General features: G+C 36.0%; 1 protein-coding gene and 1 pseudogene across 16 annotated transcripts in view; both read right to left on the bottom strand.

Annotated features, from left to right (window-relative positions):
• KANSL1L (KAT8 regulatory NSL complex subunit 1 like) overlaps positions 1–19,006 on the bottom strand; it is a 176,944-nt gene that overhangs the window by 21,400 nt on the left and 136,538 nt on the right. For 13 of the 15 annotated variants that reach the window (XR_011387126.2, XR_016231905.1, XM_017343073.4 and 10 more), the window contains 3 exons: positions 13,152–13,259; positions 3,790–3,918; positions 339–457 (listed from right to left, as the gene is read on the bottom strand). Coding sequence is in view for 12 of the 15 variants with exons in the window: in XM_017343073.4 (XP_017198562.4) it covers positions 339–457; positions 3,790–3,918; positions 13,152–13,259 (356 nt within the window). In the remaining 3 variants the exon portion in view is untranslated. The remainder of the gene's footprint in view (positions 1–338; positions 458–3,789; positions 3,919–13,151; positions 13,260–19,006) is intronic. The other 2 variants (XR_016231906.1, XM_002712447.6) reach the window with 1 other exon arrangement.
• LOC103348870 (protein farnesyltransferase/geranylgeranyltransferase type-1 subunit alpha pseudogene) lies at positions 340–3,780 on the bottom strand (annotated as a pseudogene). Its single transcript, XR_016231908.1, has one exon. The product of XR_016231908.1 is annotated as a protein farnesyltransferase/geranylgeranyltransferase type-1 subunit alpha pseudogene (transcript).

Here is a 19,006-nt window from a genome sequence, read left to right as displayed (position 1 = left end):
CCACATGGGTGGCAGGAATCGAATTACTTAAACCATCACTGCTGCTCCCCAGGGTCTGCATTAGCAAGAAGTTGGAAGTTGAGCCCAGATACTCTGATGTGGAACACAGGTATCTTAACCAGAATCTTAACCTCTGAACCAAGCAACTGCCCCAAGTTGAAGTTTTTGAAATGGGAAAACAAGCCATATTAAGGATTAGCTTTCTAGCAAAATGTCTTAATTAAAATTTGCTGTTTCCTGATAAGTTAGTCCTAAATGTACTAGTAAGAAGGCTGGTATATATTTGCAAAGCAATATTTTTTAAAGTAATTGTAGAATTTAGTATATACAAAACCTACCTGAGATGACGAATTCTGGGTTCTTGAGATAATGTTAACATTAGAAACAGCAGTAAAATTGTTATGGGATCCTGGTTCTGTGTGTTGAAAAGCAAATTCTTCAAATCTAGTTTTTTCTCCTGCCATGAAAAGAACCATTGAGGATACCACATTAAACATGATCAATAGATATTACATTAGAATTATTTTCGCAGTTAAGTGAGATATGGTTGTCTGCATTAAATATATTATCAGAAAGCAAAAAGAAGATTCCTGTTAAAGCACTAATTCCTAAACACTCTGGTTCTCAGGTTTCATTTTTTTGTGCTGTTCATGGATGAAATTTCCATGTTCTCAGGATGTTGATGAGAAGTTTCTTTCCATTATCTGTTTCCTCCAAATTCCTTTTTCCTGTTTTAATTCCTTATTTATGTTTAATTACCCACTTATTTATTACTTTTTTAAAGATACATGTACCGTTTTATTACAAAATCATTGTTTTGGCATTAGTTGGTTACAATGAGAGCAAGACTGTGAGTGTGGCAGAGAGCTATAATGCAGCAGCCATATTCCCTGCTCACAGGACCGCAGTTGATTACCTCACACACGTTACATACAAGTTACCTGCAGTCACTACCGCTGTGGATCCTTCTGCGTGTACCATTTAGGGGAGAACTGATGGTAAGCAGTTAGGTTAAGTGCTGGTAAGACTACAAAAGTTCCTTGATGGAAACTTTCTCTGTTCCCTCCCCTCCAGTTACTTTGCTATAAAATAGCTGTTACTCAGAGCTAATCAGATAGCAGCAGCACCCAAGGGAGCAGCACGCTCAGTTCTTACTAAAAAAGCAATACTTGTGCAGTGCACATTTCACACCACAGGCAAAGAGAATGATCCTGCATTAGAGTCCCTTAAAAAATTAAAAGCACTTCATCACATTCTTCGGGTTGGTGTTATTGCTGTACATTCGTTGGGAGGTCACTTTCTGTGCTGTGTTTGCTCTGAAGAGATCTTCCAATGTATCTCTCATATTTTTTTAAGTTTTTTTTTTTTTTTTAGCTAAGATTTCATATAACGTTTTATTACAAATGTTTTCTTTATTGTTAAATTGGTTTTCTACCATGTCTTCATAGATGTCCACAAGAAAGGCAATCAGGAGGAACTATGACTTGGTTGTAAATTAAGTAATTGAATTAATAGATTGGGTATATTTGGGAAGACCACGATCCTGCCAAATCTCTTTCATATGGTTCCAGAGTGTACTGGAGTTCTTTCTCAAACACAGTGCGGTCATTGTAGCCAGTGGTATTAGAAATGACTAAATACCTTTGGTTCCAGACAGTTACTTCTCATCTTGTTGAGAAACTGGTCTATATACTGCAGCTCATTATCCCAAAGTTTATATTCCTGAATAACCAACCCACTGCCGATGCTGCCAGGTATAATTCTTGGCGTCCGGATTAAGAACATGAGCAATAGCCAAGCTCCTGAGATGGATCTTTCATCCATTCCACTAATGTACGCCTGTGATGCCAAACTTGATAGGCGTAGGGCTGTTCCTTAATTATAGCAGTAATATTCATTTCTTCATGTAGCTGTTTGAAGGGATTTCAAGGAACTCTGTATTGCCACACTGTAGTTGGCTGCATTTAACTCAGTAGCATCTCAGGTCAGTTAAAAAGCTCGCTGGTTTCTTTCATCATGTTGCAGAACAGCTTGGAAGTAATCATACACGTCTCTACATTTTTCACTATGCATGATCTGGACCACTGGATTGGGACCATCATTCTGTGGTACTCAGTCAGTATCAGCCTATTCTGTTCTGCCCCTGCACAGGATGTAGGTGGGCGAGTCCAGACTGAGACACCAGTGGTCCATGGGGACCGCACTGCTTCTCTGGCTTCGGCTGCCATCACTGCCCTGACGCTGCAGCTGGGTTGGTGGCTGGGTGCCTGTGGGGTGGTGGCTGCTCTGGCAGACAGGGCAGCTACCTTGTGCGATCTCCCCATTCCTCTCAGTGGTTGCCCGCAACGGAGGTGGAGATATTACTCTTATTTAGTATGATTTGTAACAGTATTTTCCTGTGCAGGGTAAAATCTAATACCCATTCCTTGTTTATATTGATATAAGCCCTTTATGGCTAGTTTCTTCAAATTGGGATTTGTGTAATGAACTTGAATCTTGTCACCTAGTTTTCTTATAATCTAGACTATACTGTAATTTTTCTAACGTTCACTTGTTAAAGCGACTACATCAGATATCCTGCACTGTGAGAATTACCTACTTATTTCTTTGCAGTATATCATTTCATTTGTTCTGTATCCAATTCCATCCAACTCAGGTCTAAAGTCAGGTCAATTGAAGGGAAACAGTTCACATCTTTGTATTATCTTTGTATTTCATAATGCATCTTTTCAAGAGATTTTTATCAGAGGCTTCCCGTGTTTCAGTCTGTATGTGTAGAGGTTCATCAAAAGCTGTTCCTCAAAGATTGAGGAGCTAAAAAGTATGAAACTATGAACATATATGGGAGTCTGTTAACTTTGTGCCACAATGTAGTTATCAGGTAGTAACTTGGTCTATTATGATGGGATTTCCAAAGATATAATTGCTTTCTAATTTATTGTGAATATTATTGACATATCTGGGAAATATTTGACTGATGAATATAGTGTTATATCCACTGGAACACTGAATAAGAACCGAAGAAGTATGTAGATGATTTGTGATTCAAAATATGAGATTACCTGAAAAAAAAAAAGTCCTGGAAAATGAAGTTAAAAGATAAGTTTATTTGGGTGCAAAATAATTTTTGACATCCATGGACACTATGGATCTTCAAAATAGTTCATGAAAGTGCATATTCTGAAAAAAGTATGCATGGATTTTAAAAGGTTTTTCTACCAAAATAAATATCATTCCATCTTGAAGTACCCTCATACATATTTCTAGCTCTGTTTTATTATCATTAGTGAAAACTGTGGCAACTGTCTTGTCACATGCCCTCGCAACAGACTTCACTTTGTATTAATAGAAGAGTTTTAGTTTCCAAGATACTTGATCATCATCAAACTATGTTTGATTGGTCCTAAGGAGAGTTGAACAAAGTTTTTGAGTGCTTCAGTTGGAAGTTTGTAACTTTCTCAAAATCCAGAGGAGGTTCTAGTCAGTCAACATCTCCACAGTAGGTGTTAGAAATGTTAATAAATTGCTGAAGGCAGCCTTGTACTGACTTGAGTCCATAGCAAGACCCTGAAGAGACAATCCTATCCAAGGGTCAGTTGGTGGAAAACAAGTAGCCAGGAAATAACTTTATTGCTGTGAAGTAGTAGATGTTTGTGCACAGAATTTTGATTTAACTATAGGGGTATGCTGTTTAGTATTCAGAGGGTCACAGATGTTTTCTGTAAATAGCAACTGTTCTGTAAGTTTGCAGTATTTAGCACTACTGCTTGTGTCCTCATTTTAACCTACCTAAAGCTGTTTCACTCAAATGTCTTTTCTTTCTTCCCTGTAACAGTTGTGTAGAAGATTCTGACCTTATTTGAGGTTTACACGTAGGTGAATATCCATTTCTCCATTGATTCAAAGAAGTACTATGTACTAAAACAAATAAAAAAATAGGAAATGTGAAGTTTAAGTTCCTTAACACATTCAAATCTTTTAAAATAACACAGAATTTTAAGATACCAGTTCAAAATTATAATGAAACACTTAAGTACCAAGACAAATAACTCTAAATAAGAATCCTTTAAAAAATCCTCAAGAAAGGCTCAATTTTCTGTATTCCATTTTTCTAAGGATTTGAAAAGTGAAAGTAATCTACTCTCAGTCTTCCAAGTTACAAATTAGGATTGGTTCAGTTCCATATGTCTTGCCTAAATACAGTTTGAATCTTCAAATTAGTTTTGGTTACTCTTAAATCTGGAAATTCATAGCCAGTAGTAGTTAACAGGGTCACACCAGACTTGGACTGCTTGAAACCAATAATCAGATTTCTTCCACCTCTGACAGTGACTAGACACCATTCTTTCACTGTTGTAAGGTGAAGAATTTAACACAATTGTGAGTCATTTAATATCTGTCTCAGTTACCTCATATGTACAATGATGATAATAGATATTTAGGGTGAGTTAATTACTATAATGAAAAGTGCCATGATAAGTTTAATGGTAGTGTTATCAGATTTTTGTCTATGTGAATCCTATATTTTGAGCAATAGCCAAATTGGCTTCTTTCTTGAAACGTGGATTTGGAAAGGAGTGGAAAAAGAAATATTTGTAGGATTATATGCCAGACTTTGAATAACCCTGAAATAAAGGGCAGGGCTTACCGAGAATGACCAGGGTTCTGATTTGTGAATGACAAAGTATTCTCAAAGTGACAGAATTAGTATACACAGGCTTATGCAGAGAGGCACATTTTTGTTCCCATTTACAAGCAAAAAGGAGAACGGGTAAATAAAGCAGAATTTGTGAGGACTCTGAAAGGTAATATATTATACAGGATCTGAAGAGAAAACCTGCAGCAGAAGCATATGGGAAAGTGCGGCCACAAAAATGAGGTCACTACCAAAGATCCAGTAGACCTGGCAGAAAGAATGGAGCAGGAAGGTGGACTAGAGCAACTAAACTATGGCACGTGCTGTCATGTGAGCAGGGTGCTGCTAGGTGAGATGTGTCTCAGTGGGTAGCAACAGAGAGCAAAATCAAGAATTTTTGACAGATTAATGGATGACTGAAGAAGAGACAAGTGCACCACTACTACATTTTCATCCTGTATATATCAGTCGTAGAGCAGGGTTAACAGTGGATGTTAGACTCAAAAAGAAATAGTCAAAATGCTGAAAGTCTGAATACTGATGACATAAAATTTTAAAAGCATAAATTACACCTAGAGAAACCAGCTGAAGTATTCAATGAAGCTTTCAAAGAAAATCAGTTAATAAGCTTTTAAAACAACTAATATTTGTCCAGAAAAACAAGCAAGAGATATCTCTATAAAGAAATCTTAGAGGTTAGAAATACAGTTGTTCAAATTTGAACACAAAATCACCACTACCTGGGTTGAGTAGCAGGACTGACACAGCTTAAAATAAAAATTGGGGTTGAAAGGGCAATTCCACAACTTAGAAGAATGCACTGATGGGAAATAAGAGAAAAATGAGATTAAAAGGAGAGAGTAGAGAGAATGAAGAGAAAACAATATTTGAAGACATGATAGCCAAAATTTTTTCAGTCAATATTAACCCTATTTCAAAGAACTCACCTAAATATATCACAAAGATCCAGGGGCCAGTGCCATGGTGCAGTAGGTTAATCCTCTGCCTGTGGTGCTGGCATCCCATATGGGCACTGGTTCTAATCCCGGCTGCTCCACTTCCAGTCCAGCTCTCTACTATGGCCTGGGAAAGCAGCAGAAGATGGCCCAAGTCCTTGGGCCCCTGCACCCACGTGGGAGACCAGGAAGAAGCGCCTGGATCCTGGCTTCGGATCAGCGCAGCCATTTGGGGAGTGAACCAATGGAAGGAAGACCTTTGTCTCCCTCTCACTGTCTGTAGCTCTACCTCTCAAATAATATAAAAAAAGGTTAATTTTAAAAAAAGATCTAAAAGTTATAAAAGATGGTTTTAAAAGAACAAAGCAATGAAAATCAGATTCACTCAGCAAGGGGCCGGCACTGTGGCATAGCGAGTAAAGCTGCTGCCTGCAGTGCCGGCACCCATATTGGATGGGTGTTCCACTTCCTATCCAGCTCTCTGCTATGGCCTGGGAAAACAGAAGATGGCCCAAGCCCTTGGGCCCCTACGCCCATGTGGGAGACCCTGAAGAAGCTCCTGGCTTCAGATCAGAGCAGCTCTGGCCGTTGCAGCCAATTGGGGAGTGAACCAGTGGATGGAAGATCTCTCTCTGCCTCTCCTCTCCTCTCCTTTCTGTAACTCTGACTTTCAAGTAAAATAAATCTTAAAAAAATTTAACAGCAAAATTGGATGTAATAAACCCCTGACTTTAAAGAGTTCAGAGAGAAATGGTAGGCAGAATTGGCCCCCAAGATTTCCCACTAATCAAAAAAGGAGGAAGGAAAGGTGTTGAAAACAAAACATGGCAAGAGTAGTTCTAAACATGTCTAAAAAAGGTTAACTACAATTCTGAAAATTATATTTTCAAGTGTGTATGTGCCCGACACTTGTAGGTGTTCAAAAAGTTAGGTCCCTCTTATTTTAATGGGAGCCTTTCCTGGAGTGCATGAAGCGAATCTCAGATCATTCACCCTCCTATTTTACAAGAACTTCACTCTCCATGTCTCCTAAAAGCACCTCAAACTTTGTGAAGGAATCTTAACTTTCACAAAAGTGGTATTTTTCATTATGTTTTATTCAAATATTCATTTTTATCATTTCTCTCTGTTTCTGAAGTTTCTTGTAAGGATTTCACAGACCTTGATATGGGAACTAGATGACAGTTTACTCCACACATTCTCTTCACCTGTCTGATTAATAAAAATGCTCTCCCAGCCTTTTGTTTGTTTTTCTTGCAAATCCTGGGTGTCCATTCTAAAATATCACAAAGCATCTCTCATATTTCCAGTCTTCCATTTATTGATTTGAGAACCCCAATTATATGACACACACTGTTCTATACGCTGGGGACACAATGGTGAGCAAAATTAAGCATGGTTCCAGCCTGTGGTTTACAAGCAGTATCTCAAAGAATGAACCTATAATGTTTGAGAAAAGAGAAGTACATGAGGTTATTCAGTGTATAATCCAGAGGGAGCACGAATTCTAGGAAAGACTTCTCCAGGTGAAACGGTAGATTTCAAATACGGACAAATGGCTGATGACTTAGGAATGACGAGAATAGTATGTGCAATGGACCAGTGCAGCTGGGAGTAGGACAATATAGGAACTGAACAGCTATGCAGTATAGAGAAATCTGTAGTATAAGGAAATCTGCTGAGAAATAACTCAGAAGCCAGCAAATGTAGGGGTCCTGTGTTAAGAATATTCCATCTCAAGTAATGGGAGTGGGGAGCAGGTATCACATAGTAAGATCTGCATCTTGAAAAGACCACTGGCTACAACGTCAGAAATACAGGTAAGATAATGTTGGACTGCGAGTGGTAGGAAGGAAGGAAGGACAGATTTGAAACAGATCAGATGGACAGCTTGACAGTTTATACATAGGAAGTGTGGGTAAGAATTCTGAGCCCTGGACATTTGTGTAAGGGGGCTGTTCCCCGTTTAAAACATAACAAGCTTTATTTAGACATAATCTCAGAGAATCTTGAATGCAAAGAATCCCCATGTATATTTTACTCAAAATTCACTAAATGTTAACATTTTGATATATTTGCTGGCATAATGCTCCTAGATGTATCAATGTGTATTTCTCAAAAACAAGGACATTCTCTTACATAGGCACATAGTTGTCAAGATCAAGTCAACACCATTATTTGACCTATACACCTATTCAAATTTCACCAGTTACCCTTGTTATAGCACATCCTGATCACGCAGGGCACTCAGTTGTCAGATCTCTTGAAAGTCTTCTTGTATCTGAAACAGTCCCTCCGTCTTCCTTGTTGTTCATAACTTGCATGTCTTTTAAGTACAGACCTTATATTTGTTTTGTCTGTATTTCTTCTTTTTGACACTAATATCTATTCACTCTTCAGTCCACTACATCTTGACATCACCCTATTGCCTGAAATCAGCAGTGTCTTTATAATTGCAAAATATAATGGGTAGTATAGAAAAATCTAGGCTCTGTAGCAAAGGCACGCAAAACACAGCTCTCTCTACCTCACACAGTTGACCACACCAGAATACCTTGCTATTTGTACATACTTGAACACATCACATTGCTTCATTGCATGAAATGGCATGCATTTGTTTGTATTATTTAAAGCCTTGTTACTTAATATATACCAGCAGCATTTTACTCACCTGGGACCTTGTAAGAAATGCAGAATCTCAGACCACCTTCCAGGCTTGTATCAGAGTCTGTATTCTAAAAATATCCCTTTACCTCTGTTATTCTGCCTTCTCCTAGGAAGGGTCATACCATCCTCTTCTTTAAAGAATTATTTTTAATCATATATCTGCATCCATCTTTCTATATATTAGTTATCTGTGTCTACTTCCACCTATTATAATTTCTTTGATTCCTCGGCACTTAATAGCCTGCCTAGCACACAGTAGTTACTCAATTAATGCTGAATTCTTATTTTTCTTAATTCTGTAGAAATCACTAATAGTAAAAGAAAAATTAATGAGCTGCTATTTAATACACATATAGGGTGCAATGTTATTAATGCTTAATTATTTTGGATGAGATGGTAGCAAATGAGAAAACAGGGGAGACTAAGATACAAAGCAATAATTCATTGATTTCCCTAACTAACTACTGAACATGCAGCATTCAACTCAAATTATTCCATCTCTGTCTTAATTTTCCATTACTAACATGTTATTACATCACTGGAACATTATTATTAGTGCCTAACTTAGTGCTTTATTTTTTAAGTCATATAAACAGTACAGCAATATTTGAATATCAGAGCACAGGTTTGTGTGTTTAAATTTGGCTGCTCTGCTTCCTATCTAGCTTTTTGCTAATGTGCCTGGGAAGGCATAAAAAATTGGACCAAGATCTTGTGTCCTTATCACACATGTGGGAGACCTGGACGGAGTTCCTGGCTCTTGGCTTTGGCCTGACGTAGAGCTAGCTGTTGAGACTATTTGGGGAATGAAAGAGCAGATGGAAGATTCTCTTTTTCTCTTCTTACTTTCTGTGGCTTTGCTTTTCAAATAAATTAATTTTAAAAAGAAATATAATTTATTCTTTCTTAACAGCATATATTTTCACTTTTGCATGTCCCTTTTAAATCATATACATATATATAGTCTCATAATTAACACACATATTTCAAATTTGAAATAATGATTTTATTCAGAAAATGGTATTATTATTCCCAAAATCACTCATTTTTTCAAATGGTTACTATACATTTCTCTGATTAGAGATAATATCATTTAACCCTAATTATTGGGCATGATAGTTTCATCACCATAATGAATTATAGCTACAATGGACATTCTTAAAATAATCATTTTCAGGGATATATTTTCCCCCTTGGAAAAAAGTTTAGTCTCAGCATTAATATCACAACAAAGGACCAAACAAGTATGTTATGGTCTCTTCCCTAAGCATAGACAATTGGTTTTTGCCATTGTGTTTCCTTTTTTTTTTTTTTCCCCCTTTCTTTCTCTAACTTTTTACCAGGGAAGAAATTTAAACACAAAGTTAGACTGGTATATAGAACTCCCTTATATCTATCATTAAATTTTAGCAATAACCAACTTACGACCAATCTTGTTTCATCTCTCTTCCACCGTTTTTTGCTATAGTATTTTAAAGCAAAACCTGCATGTATCTTTTCATCTACATATATGTCACTATGAATTGCTTTTAAACAATAGCGTTGTGTATTTATGTAACCACAATGCTTTATTACATCTCACTAAACTAGTAATTCATCAATACCATGTAACAGCTCATCCGTGTTCACATTTCTCTACAGAATATAATATTCCTATGTATGTGTATATTTACAGCTAGTTTGGTCAATTCATAATACCAATAAGGTCCACACATTGCATTTGACTAATAAAATATAAACATTTCATTGTGATTGTAACTAACTATAAAATAAAATAAAATCTTATCAAAAATCTTTTTATCAAAAAAGTTTTTGATGAATATGTTTCCATCCTTACATGAATTTGTAAGATTTTGTGAAGGTTGTATGGTCCACTGTAGTGTATAATTAATCAGGTTACTATATCCTTATTATTTGCTTTGAGTTGTTGCTAAATTTTCATTTCACAAAAAAATATTAAGATGAAAATATTTATGAATAAAGGTCTCATATTTAGGATTAGATTACATTCTTAGAAACGGAATAACTGGCTCAGAATGCAGTTAAGAATTCAGTAAACATTTATTATGAGCAGATACAAAAGTAAACAGATGGCTTTTTTACTACACTGAGCTTATAAAAAGATACATAGTTTAAAGACCTTGTAATGCAAATCACAGTGCTTCCCCCAAGGTTTGTTATCAGTTCTTAACTTTTTTTACAGAAATCATGCCAAAAGTTGGTGATTATGTTTGAACTCATCAATGTAATAGGCAAAAATAGTAAACATTCACAAGTGTCTAACACATAAACTTTCAGTAAATGTTTGCTATTACCATTCTCATTATCAAATACATGTGTAGTTTCTATTCTAATTCTCTTAAGACATCATTGTAAACATTTAATTCTAATCCATCTGAAATGCAGTTTTAATGCTCATCCATCTTAAGTGTAATATGCTGTAGAAGGTTCAGACTCATTTTTTTAAGAGTCATCACTTACTGCCACTATTAAAAGGGAACTTACTAAGTTAGAGCATGGACTTTGAGCCAGACTGCTTGGGTTTGAATCCTGGACCTACAACTTTTCAACTGTGATTTTGATAATTTAGTCAAGGGGAACAACACATAATAATATCCATTTAACAGGTTAAAAGAATTAGGTAATATAAAACCCTACAACCTGGCATATAAGGAATGCATCCTGACAATTTGTGGGGCAGTTGGTTGGCACAGTGGTTAAGAGACCACTCAGGACATCCAGATCCCATATTGGAGGCCTGGGTTTGAGTCTCTGTTCAGTTCTTGATTCCAGCTTCCTGCTAATGTACATTGCGGGAGGCACCAGGTGATGGTTCAGGTAGTTGAGTCCCTGCTAACTTCATGGGAGCCCTGGATTGAGTTGCTGTCTCCTGACTTCCACCTGGCCTATGTCTGGTGGCTGTGGACATTTGGGGACGAAACCAGCAGATGGGAGATCTCGCTCTCACTCTCGCTGTCTCTCTCTTTCTCTCCCCCATCTCTGCCTTTCAAATAAATAATACTATTAATAATAAATTAAAATTAAAAAGTAAAAACATAACAGTGACATTTAACAAAGTGTCTTTGTTGTGATTATTTACTGACTGGGCCATCCCTTCCATACTAATAGGAAAAACTACTTTACTGTATAATGAACTCTTGGGTCTGCTGCCACGCTTATTTGGTTCTATTGACCTGCCTTCCATAAGTATTACCATATTTTAATGCTATAACTTTATAAACATTTTGATATCTGACACCTCCTCCTATTGATCTTTTAAAATTTTTATTGGCTATGTTTAACATTTATTTTTCTCTGAATAAACTTAAATTTAACTTTGTTCCAAAGTTTTTGTCTAAAAGAGTATCTCTTTGATTGTGATTAGAATTACATAGCAATTATAAATTAATCTGGGGGAAAACTGACATCTTAAGTTGTAATACTGCCTTCTGACAGAAGGGAGCATTTATCTTCCCAGGTTCTTCAGTAAACTTTTCAAAGTTTTCTTCATGTAGGTCCTTAGAAAGTTCAATCCAAGATATTTCATAATTTCATTATCAGTATCTCCAGGATAATGTTCATTTACATATTCTATCTAGTTATTACTGATATTTCTAAAAGTTACTGATTTTTATAAATTTATAAAATGACTCTAACAGGTATTAAATTTGACTTGACTTTTTGAGATTAATGATTATTTAATCTGGATGTCATACATCTTGTATACTTGACTTTTTTTTTTCCTTTAAATATTTGTTTTTATCTACATGAAAGGCAGAGTTACAGAGACAAAGAAAAAGAGCTTTCATCTGCTGGTTCACCCCCCAGATGGCTGGAACAGTACAACAGCTAGGGCTGAGCCAGACCAAAGCCAGGAGAAAGGAGCTCCATTTGGGTACCTGGGACCATCATTCACTGCTTCCCAGGTGCATTAGCAGGAAGCCAGATTGGAAGCAGAGTAGCTGGGACTTCAACTGGCACTCTAACATGGGATGCAGGCAGCCCAGCAGTGGCTTACTCACTGAATCAAAATACTTGCCCTGCATGACTTTTTGATATAAAAAAGATTTTAACTTCTCAGATAATCAAAATATGGTAATGTTTTTCTTTCTTCTAATTGCTTCCAAGCATAGACAATGTCTTCAATATAATTTAGCACACTCATAAATATTTCATTACAATTTCTGCAAGTTTTATTATGTAGTTTTAATGTTTCATATTTAAATTATTGGATTCAACTAGAATTTATTCTGATTCATGGTATGAAATGAGCATATAAAGTAATTTTACTCAAGAAGTTAAAAATACTGTTTATTGAATGGTGCTGTACTTTCCCATTGATATACAATTTTTCTCTGATCACACAATAAACTATGCAGTCTGCTTCATCAATCTGTTTTACTGAATATAAGCAAAACAGAATCCAAGTTAACTATTAAATGCTTTTGTCATGTTGCCATAAGTAGTTGAGATTTTCTTTTCCCAGTATTTCTTTGTATATTTTCTCTTGTTAGCTCTTCCCAATAGCTTTGGCATTAAGTTAACAAAATCTATTAGAACTTCTAGTTACATTGTATTAAGCTGATGAAGTAGTAGTATATCCTTATTAATATTTTATATAAATGCTGCTTCTCCATGTTTATTTAATTTCCTATTATTTATTGTTAATACTTCATAATTTTCATTCAATAGGTAACACACATTTCTTGTTAGGATTGCTCTTGTGTATTTTCTATGTGTGTGTGTCTGTGTGTGTGATTTGTGAGAAGTTAGTGTTAAAAATTAAGGATTTACATTTATTTTTTGTTAAATTTTATTTACTGAGAATGCAAAAATAAATATGAAGGATGTAAAAAGGTATATAAAGTGCAAGATTTGTAAATTTAACATACCAGCTGTTGGAGCTATGACACAGTCGCCTACAAATTTATTTTCATCAAGATCTCCTTTTATTTCAGTCTTTTTAAATAAGGTTTCAAAGTGAAAATGAAGAGGCACATCTGGAAAAATAAAGTAAAAATGTATTTTCAGTGAATATCCTTCTTCACAGGCTGAAATACAACTCAGATCACTTATTTTCTAAAAGTAGCACTCATGCTTAAAAAAACTAGCAAAGTTTGAAAAGCTGGTAAAATACTCTTTTCAAGCATCTTGTACATGTACTTAGTAAACGAACAAAAAACCCTAACAAACTTCATGAGCTTTCTGAAAGTGTATAACATGAACCATACTTGTAAATATTAATAACTATTACTTACATATGAATGGAAACAAACGCACCCATGAGGTCTTTAAGGAAACCGATAGCCAAACCTGAACTCTATCCATTTCACCTTAATCTCCAATACTATGCATCTGAAATAATGGCTTTCCAAAAGATATATTACATGCTTCTAACTACTTGGAGAAAAATTGCTATAATTCAGATGTAATTTCCTTTCTTTTTAAAAATAACATGTATTTATTTATTTGAAAGGCAGAGTGACAGAAAGAGAGAGAAAAAGAGGTCTTCCATTTGCTGGTTCACTCTCCAAATGACCACAACAGCTGGGACTGGGCTAGGCCTAAGCCAGGAGCATGGAACTCCATATGGGTCTCCTACGCAGAAACAGAGGCCCAACCACTTAGGCCATCCTCTGCTGCTCTCTCAGGCACATCAGCAGGGAGCTAGATTGGAAGTGGAGTAGCTGGGACTTGAACTGGTGCTCTGATAAGGGGTGCCGGCGTCACAGGAAGAGGCCTAACCTGCTGTGCCACAGCACCAGCCCTCCATTCACTCTTTTTCTAAAGAGTGTGACGCAGGGCTATTTAGGGTGTGCAGAGCTGTTCTGCTACTGCTGCTGCCTAGGTTTAGAACTTTCCACCACCCTCGAAAGAGACCCCTGTATCCAGCAGCAGTCACGGCCCAGTGTCTCCTTTCCCCAGCTCCTGGTAGGCACCAATCTAACCTTCTGTCTGTGGGTTGGTCTGTTTTGGGCATTTCATATCAGGGGTCCTCAGGAGGTCATGGAAAATGGGATTTAAAGGCAGCATAACATCCATCAAGTTCAGGACCCTTTTGCATGTGATGGTCCCAGCCATTTACTCCATCCCTAAAGAACTGAGCGTCCTGGGAATTTAACCCTGTAGAGGCACTCTTCTTAAGTTACTAAATGAAGAAAAACAGGCACCTTTTAGAGATTTTTTTTTTTTAAGATTAGGAAACCAAAAGAAGTCAGAAGGGGCCGCCTCAGGACCCCAGGCAGGTGCCTAACGATTTCCCCCAGCAAAACCCTCACAGAACTGCCCTTCCTCTATGAGAGGAACGAGCAGGAGTGTTGCCAGGGTGGGGTGGGTGTGCAATTTCTTTATGAATAAAAATTTCCACATTCCCTAAGGTTACAAATTATTCTACTTTTACAAATACTAAAGCCTATTCTTTTAAATAAAGTTGTAGAGAGAGACAGTCAATATCACATGCTCATATTCTATATTCTCACAACTAATGGGGTAGTTAAATAGATGTGGTTCACAATTATTAATAGTTTTTTCTTTCAAGAATGTAAAAATAAAATTATCTAAAAAGCATTTAATAGAGACAGCTAAACTTTACCTTTATGAACAAATATTTTGTAAAGCAGTTAATACGTGAAAGTTTTACTAGTGAAAGAAGGTATTTATTGTTAAGAAAATCAAGTATGAACAAATAAATCACGGTAGATTCAGGAAGGATCTAAATTTTAAACAAAGACAAGATGTATCACTCCCTCAAATGATATATTTTAGTGGTAGGTCCATACTCAAGTGTGGAAAAATATGCAAAAAGTAAAAAAGGTTCATGAGTATCACCATAGAGTTTGTCCCAAGAGATGAAAATGAAAATGAGAACATAAATAGTCCTCTAAAACACTGCTTAACTTTAAAACACTGCTTTAAAACACTATTTTTAAACCTTTATTTAATAAATGTAAATTTCCAAAGTACAACTTTAGATTATAGCGGATTTTCCCCTCACAACCTCCCTCCCACCCACAACCGTCCCATCTTCCATTCCCTCTCCCATCCCATTCTTCATCAAGATTCATTTGTAATTATCTTTATATACAGAAGATCGTTTTAGTATATACTAAGATTTTAGCAGTTTGCACCCACACAGGTATACAAAGCATAAAGTACTGTTTGAGTACTAGTTTTACTGTTAATTTGCACAGTACAACACATTAAGGACAGATCCTACATGGGGAGCAAGTCTACAGTGACTCTTGTTGTTGATTTAACAATTGACACTCTTATTTATGACGTCAGTAATCAACTGAGGCTCTTGTAAAGAGCTGCCAAGGATATGGAAGCCTCTTGAGTTCACAAACTCCAACATTATTTAGACAAGGCCATAGTCAAAGTGGAAGTTCTCTCCTCCCTTCAGAGCAAGGTACCTCTTTCTTTGATGGCCTGTTCTTTTTGCTGGGATCTCACTCACAGAGATCTTTCATTTAGGTCATTTTTTGTTGTTGTTTTTTGCTACAGTGTCTTGGCTTTCCATGCCTAAAAAACTCTCATGGGTTTTTTAGCTGGATCCGAATGCCTTAAGGGCTGATTCTGAGGCCAGAGTGCTGTTTAGGGCACCTGCCATTCTATAAGTCTGCTGTATATCCTGCTTCCCATGTTGGAACATTCTCTCCTTTTTAATTCTATCAGTTAGTATTAGCAGACACTAGTCTTATTTATATGATCCCTTTGACACTTAATCCTATCATTATGATCAATTATGAACTGAAACTGATCACTTTGACTAGTAAGATGGCATTGGTACATGTCACCTTGATGAGATTGATTTGGAATCCCCTGGCATTTTTCTAGCTCTATCATTAGGGTTAAGTCTGAGTGAGCATGTGCTGAATCGTACATCTCCTCCCTCTCTTATTCCCACTCTTATATTTAACAGGGATCACTTTTCAGTTAAATTTAAACACCTAAGCATAATTGTGTGTTAATTAAAGAGTTCAACCAATGGTATTAAGTAGAACAAAAAAATACTAAAGGGAATAAAATAGTAAGTTGTTCTTCGACAGTCAGGACAAGGGCTGATCAAGTCATTGTTTCTCATAGTGTCTATTTCACTTCTACATGTTTCCTTTTAGGTGCTCAGTTAAGTGTCACCAATCAGGGAGAACATATATTTGTCCCTTTGAGACTAGCTTATTTCACTCAGCATGATGTTTTCCAGATTCCTCCATTTTGTTGCAAATGATTGGATTTCATTTATTTTTACTGCTGTACAGTATTCTATAGAGTCCATATCCCATAATTTGTTTATCTAGTCTACTGTTGATGGGCATTTAGGTTGATTCCATGTTTTAACTATTGTGAATCGAGCTGCAATAAACATTAAGGTGCAGACAGCCCTTTTATTTGCCAATTTAATTCCCTTTGGGTAAATTCCAAGGAGTGGGATGGCTGGGTCATGTGGTAGGTCTATATTCAGGTTTCTGAGGAATCTCCAAACTGTCTTCCATAATGGCTTTACCAGTTTGTATTCCCACCAACAGTGGATTAGTGTGTCTTTTTCCCCACATCCTCACCAGCATCTGTTGTTAGTTGATTTCTGTATGTAAGCCATTCTAACTGGGTGAGGTGAAACCTAATTGTGGTTTTGATTTGCATTTCCCTGATGGATAGTGATCTTGAACATTTTTTCATGTGTCTATTGGCTGTTTGGATTTCCTCTTTTGATAAATGTCTATTTAGTTCCTTGGTCCATCTCTTAAGTGGGTTGTTTGTTTTGTTGTTGTGGAGTTTCTTGAAATCTTTGTAGATTCTGGATATTAACCCTTTATCAGTTGCACAATTTGCAAATATTTTTTCCCATTCTGTCGGTTGCCTTTTCACTTTCCTGACTGTTTCTTTTGCAGTACCGAAACATCTCAATTTGATGTAATCTCAATTGTTAATTATGGCTTTGACTGCCTGTAAAACACTATTTGACACCAATTTGTTTTTTCTTGGTTGTGGGAAAACACAACATAGCTAGAGAAGATCCTTGTTCCACCCATGTGTCTTTCTTAGAACCCAACTGTGAGCTATAAACTTCTATCACAATATTTCATAACACATTATTTCACTCACTAGTTTATATTTCAGTTTTCTTAAACTAGAATGCAGGTACTTTGGGGGACTTATTTATAATTATACTCCTAACTCCTATTTAGTACCTGGTATACAAGTGTAATAGATATTAAGATTTTTATTAAATGAATGCAAGAAAGAATGAATAACCCTAACTAGTAGGTAAAGAAGCTAATCTTATTTATTAGATTAGGATGCCTTATAGCTAAAAGTCTATTGGATGAAGGAGATTAATGCAAGCTTTCAAGGTTATGCAATTAAAGAAATACATTTTCTAATAAGAAAACAAGAGTGATGATTAGGAGTGTGGCTTCAGATCAATCCTTGTCTCTATTAATTTATTAACTGAATAATCTTGGCTGAGTAACAACATTACTAAGTTCAAGTTTCTCATATGTAAGATGAAGAGTGCAACAGTATATATTCTAATGGGGTTGTTGTGAGAATTAAAATGTAATGTGGTTGTGACATGACAGAAGTGGAGAACCTTTTTTCTGCCAAGGGCTGTTTGAATGTTTATGACATCATTCATGGGTCATAAAAATTATCAACTTAGAAAATAGCCTGCTATAGAATTTCGATTCCTGCCTGTGGTTGCCTTGCTAGGGCAAGACCAAATGATTTTGTGGGCCTTATGTGGGGCCCTGGGCTGGATGTTCCTTATCCCTGTTATATGAGGTGCTTTAAAAAATGAATAGAAAATGGAATTACAAGATAAGTTTATTTTGGTGTAAAATTTTTTTGAAATCCATGCATAGTTTTTTTTTAAATAATATGCATTTTTCATGAACTCTTTGAAGATCAGGGCTTACTGCATGCTAACCCAAAATGCTAACTGCATTATTAATTGTCATGCTGATTTCTTCCTATTATAAAGGTTGATTTTCAAAGATGGAATAAAATAGTTCTGGTAGGAACTCATTTTAAAGTATGTGCAGATAAATAGTGACTATAATATTGGTAAGACCCAAACTTACGATTCAGGGTAGGTGTAGGCCCAAAAAGTAGTGTGCTACAAGAGAAGCAGTCCCTTGATTTTTTTTTCTTTAGAATGGAAATTAACTTTATTTATTTATTTAATTTGATTTAAGTTATACAAATTTCATATAAGTCCCTTGATTTTAAGAATTTGAAAGATGATTGGAGCCACAAGCTAAAAATGACACAAAATCCTATTTAAAATATCCCCTAGTTAAGAGATGAACCTGAAATAACCAACTTGAAGTTTTCTTTCCACAGAAAATATTTACTTTTAGTTTACTGAAGTTTCCTTGCCAAAAACCAAGAACTGGAAATTGAAAACTACATCAGGGGTATGCTAGTGCAAGCCTCATTTTCTCAGTTATATATTATAGATAATCCTGAAGTTCAACAGTTGTCTAGACATATAGATACATAATTTCTTTCCTGTTGAAGAAACTCAATGTAGATTATAAGTGGAGGAATATTACATAGCAGGGAAAATTCCATTTAAAATTGCATATTAGAAAAGGAACATTTGCTGTTACTGAGAAATATTTCAACAACATAGCCTTGTTCCTAATAAAATTCTCAAACATTAACCAAGAAGATAAAAAGCAGTTATTTCTCAAAGGGAATCTAATTGGTTTAAAACAAACTACAGAATCACCTCCACAGAACATTA

Source organism: Oryctolagus cuniculus, chromosome 3, assembly GCF_051225735.1.
Source record: "Oryctolagus cuniculus isolate XC-2025 breed Fujian yellow rabbit chromosome 3, ASM5122573v1, whole genome shotgun sequence".
In the NCBI taxonomy this organism is placed as follows: Eukaryota; Metazoa; Chordata; class Mammalia; order Lagomorpha; family Leporidae; genus Oryctolagus; species Oryctolagus cuniculus.
The sequence above is the reverse complement of the archived record's forward strand: the minus strand, read 5'-3'. Positions and strand labels throughout refer to the sequence as shown.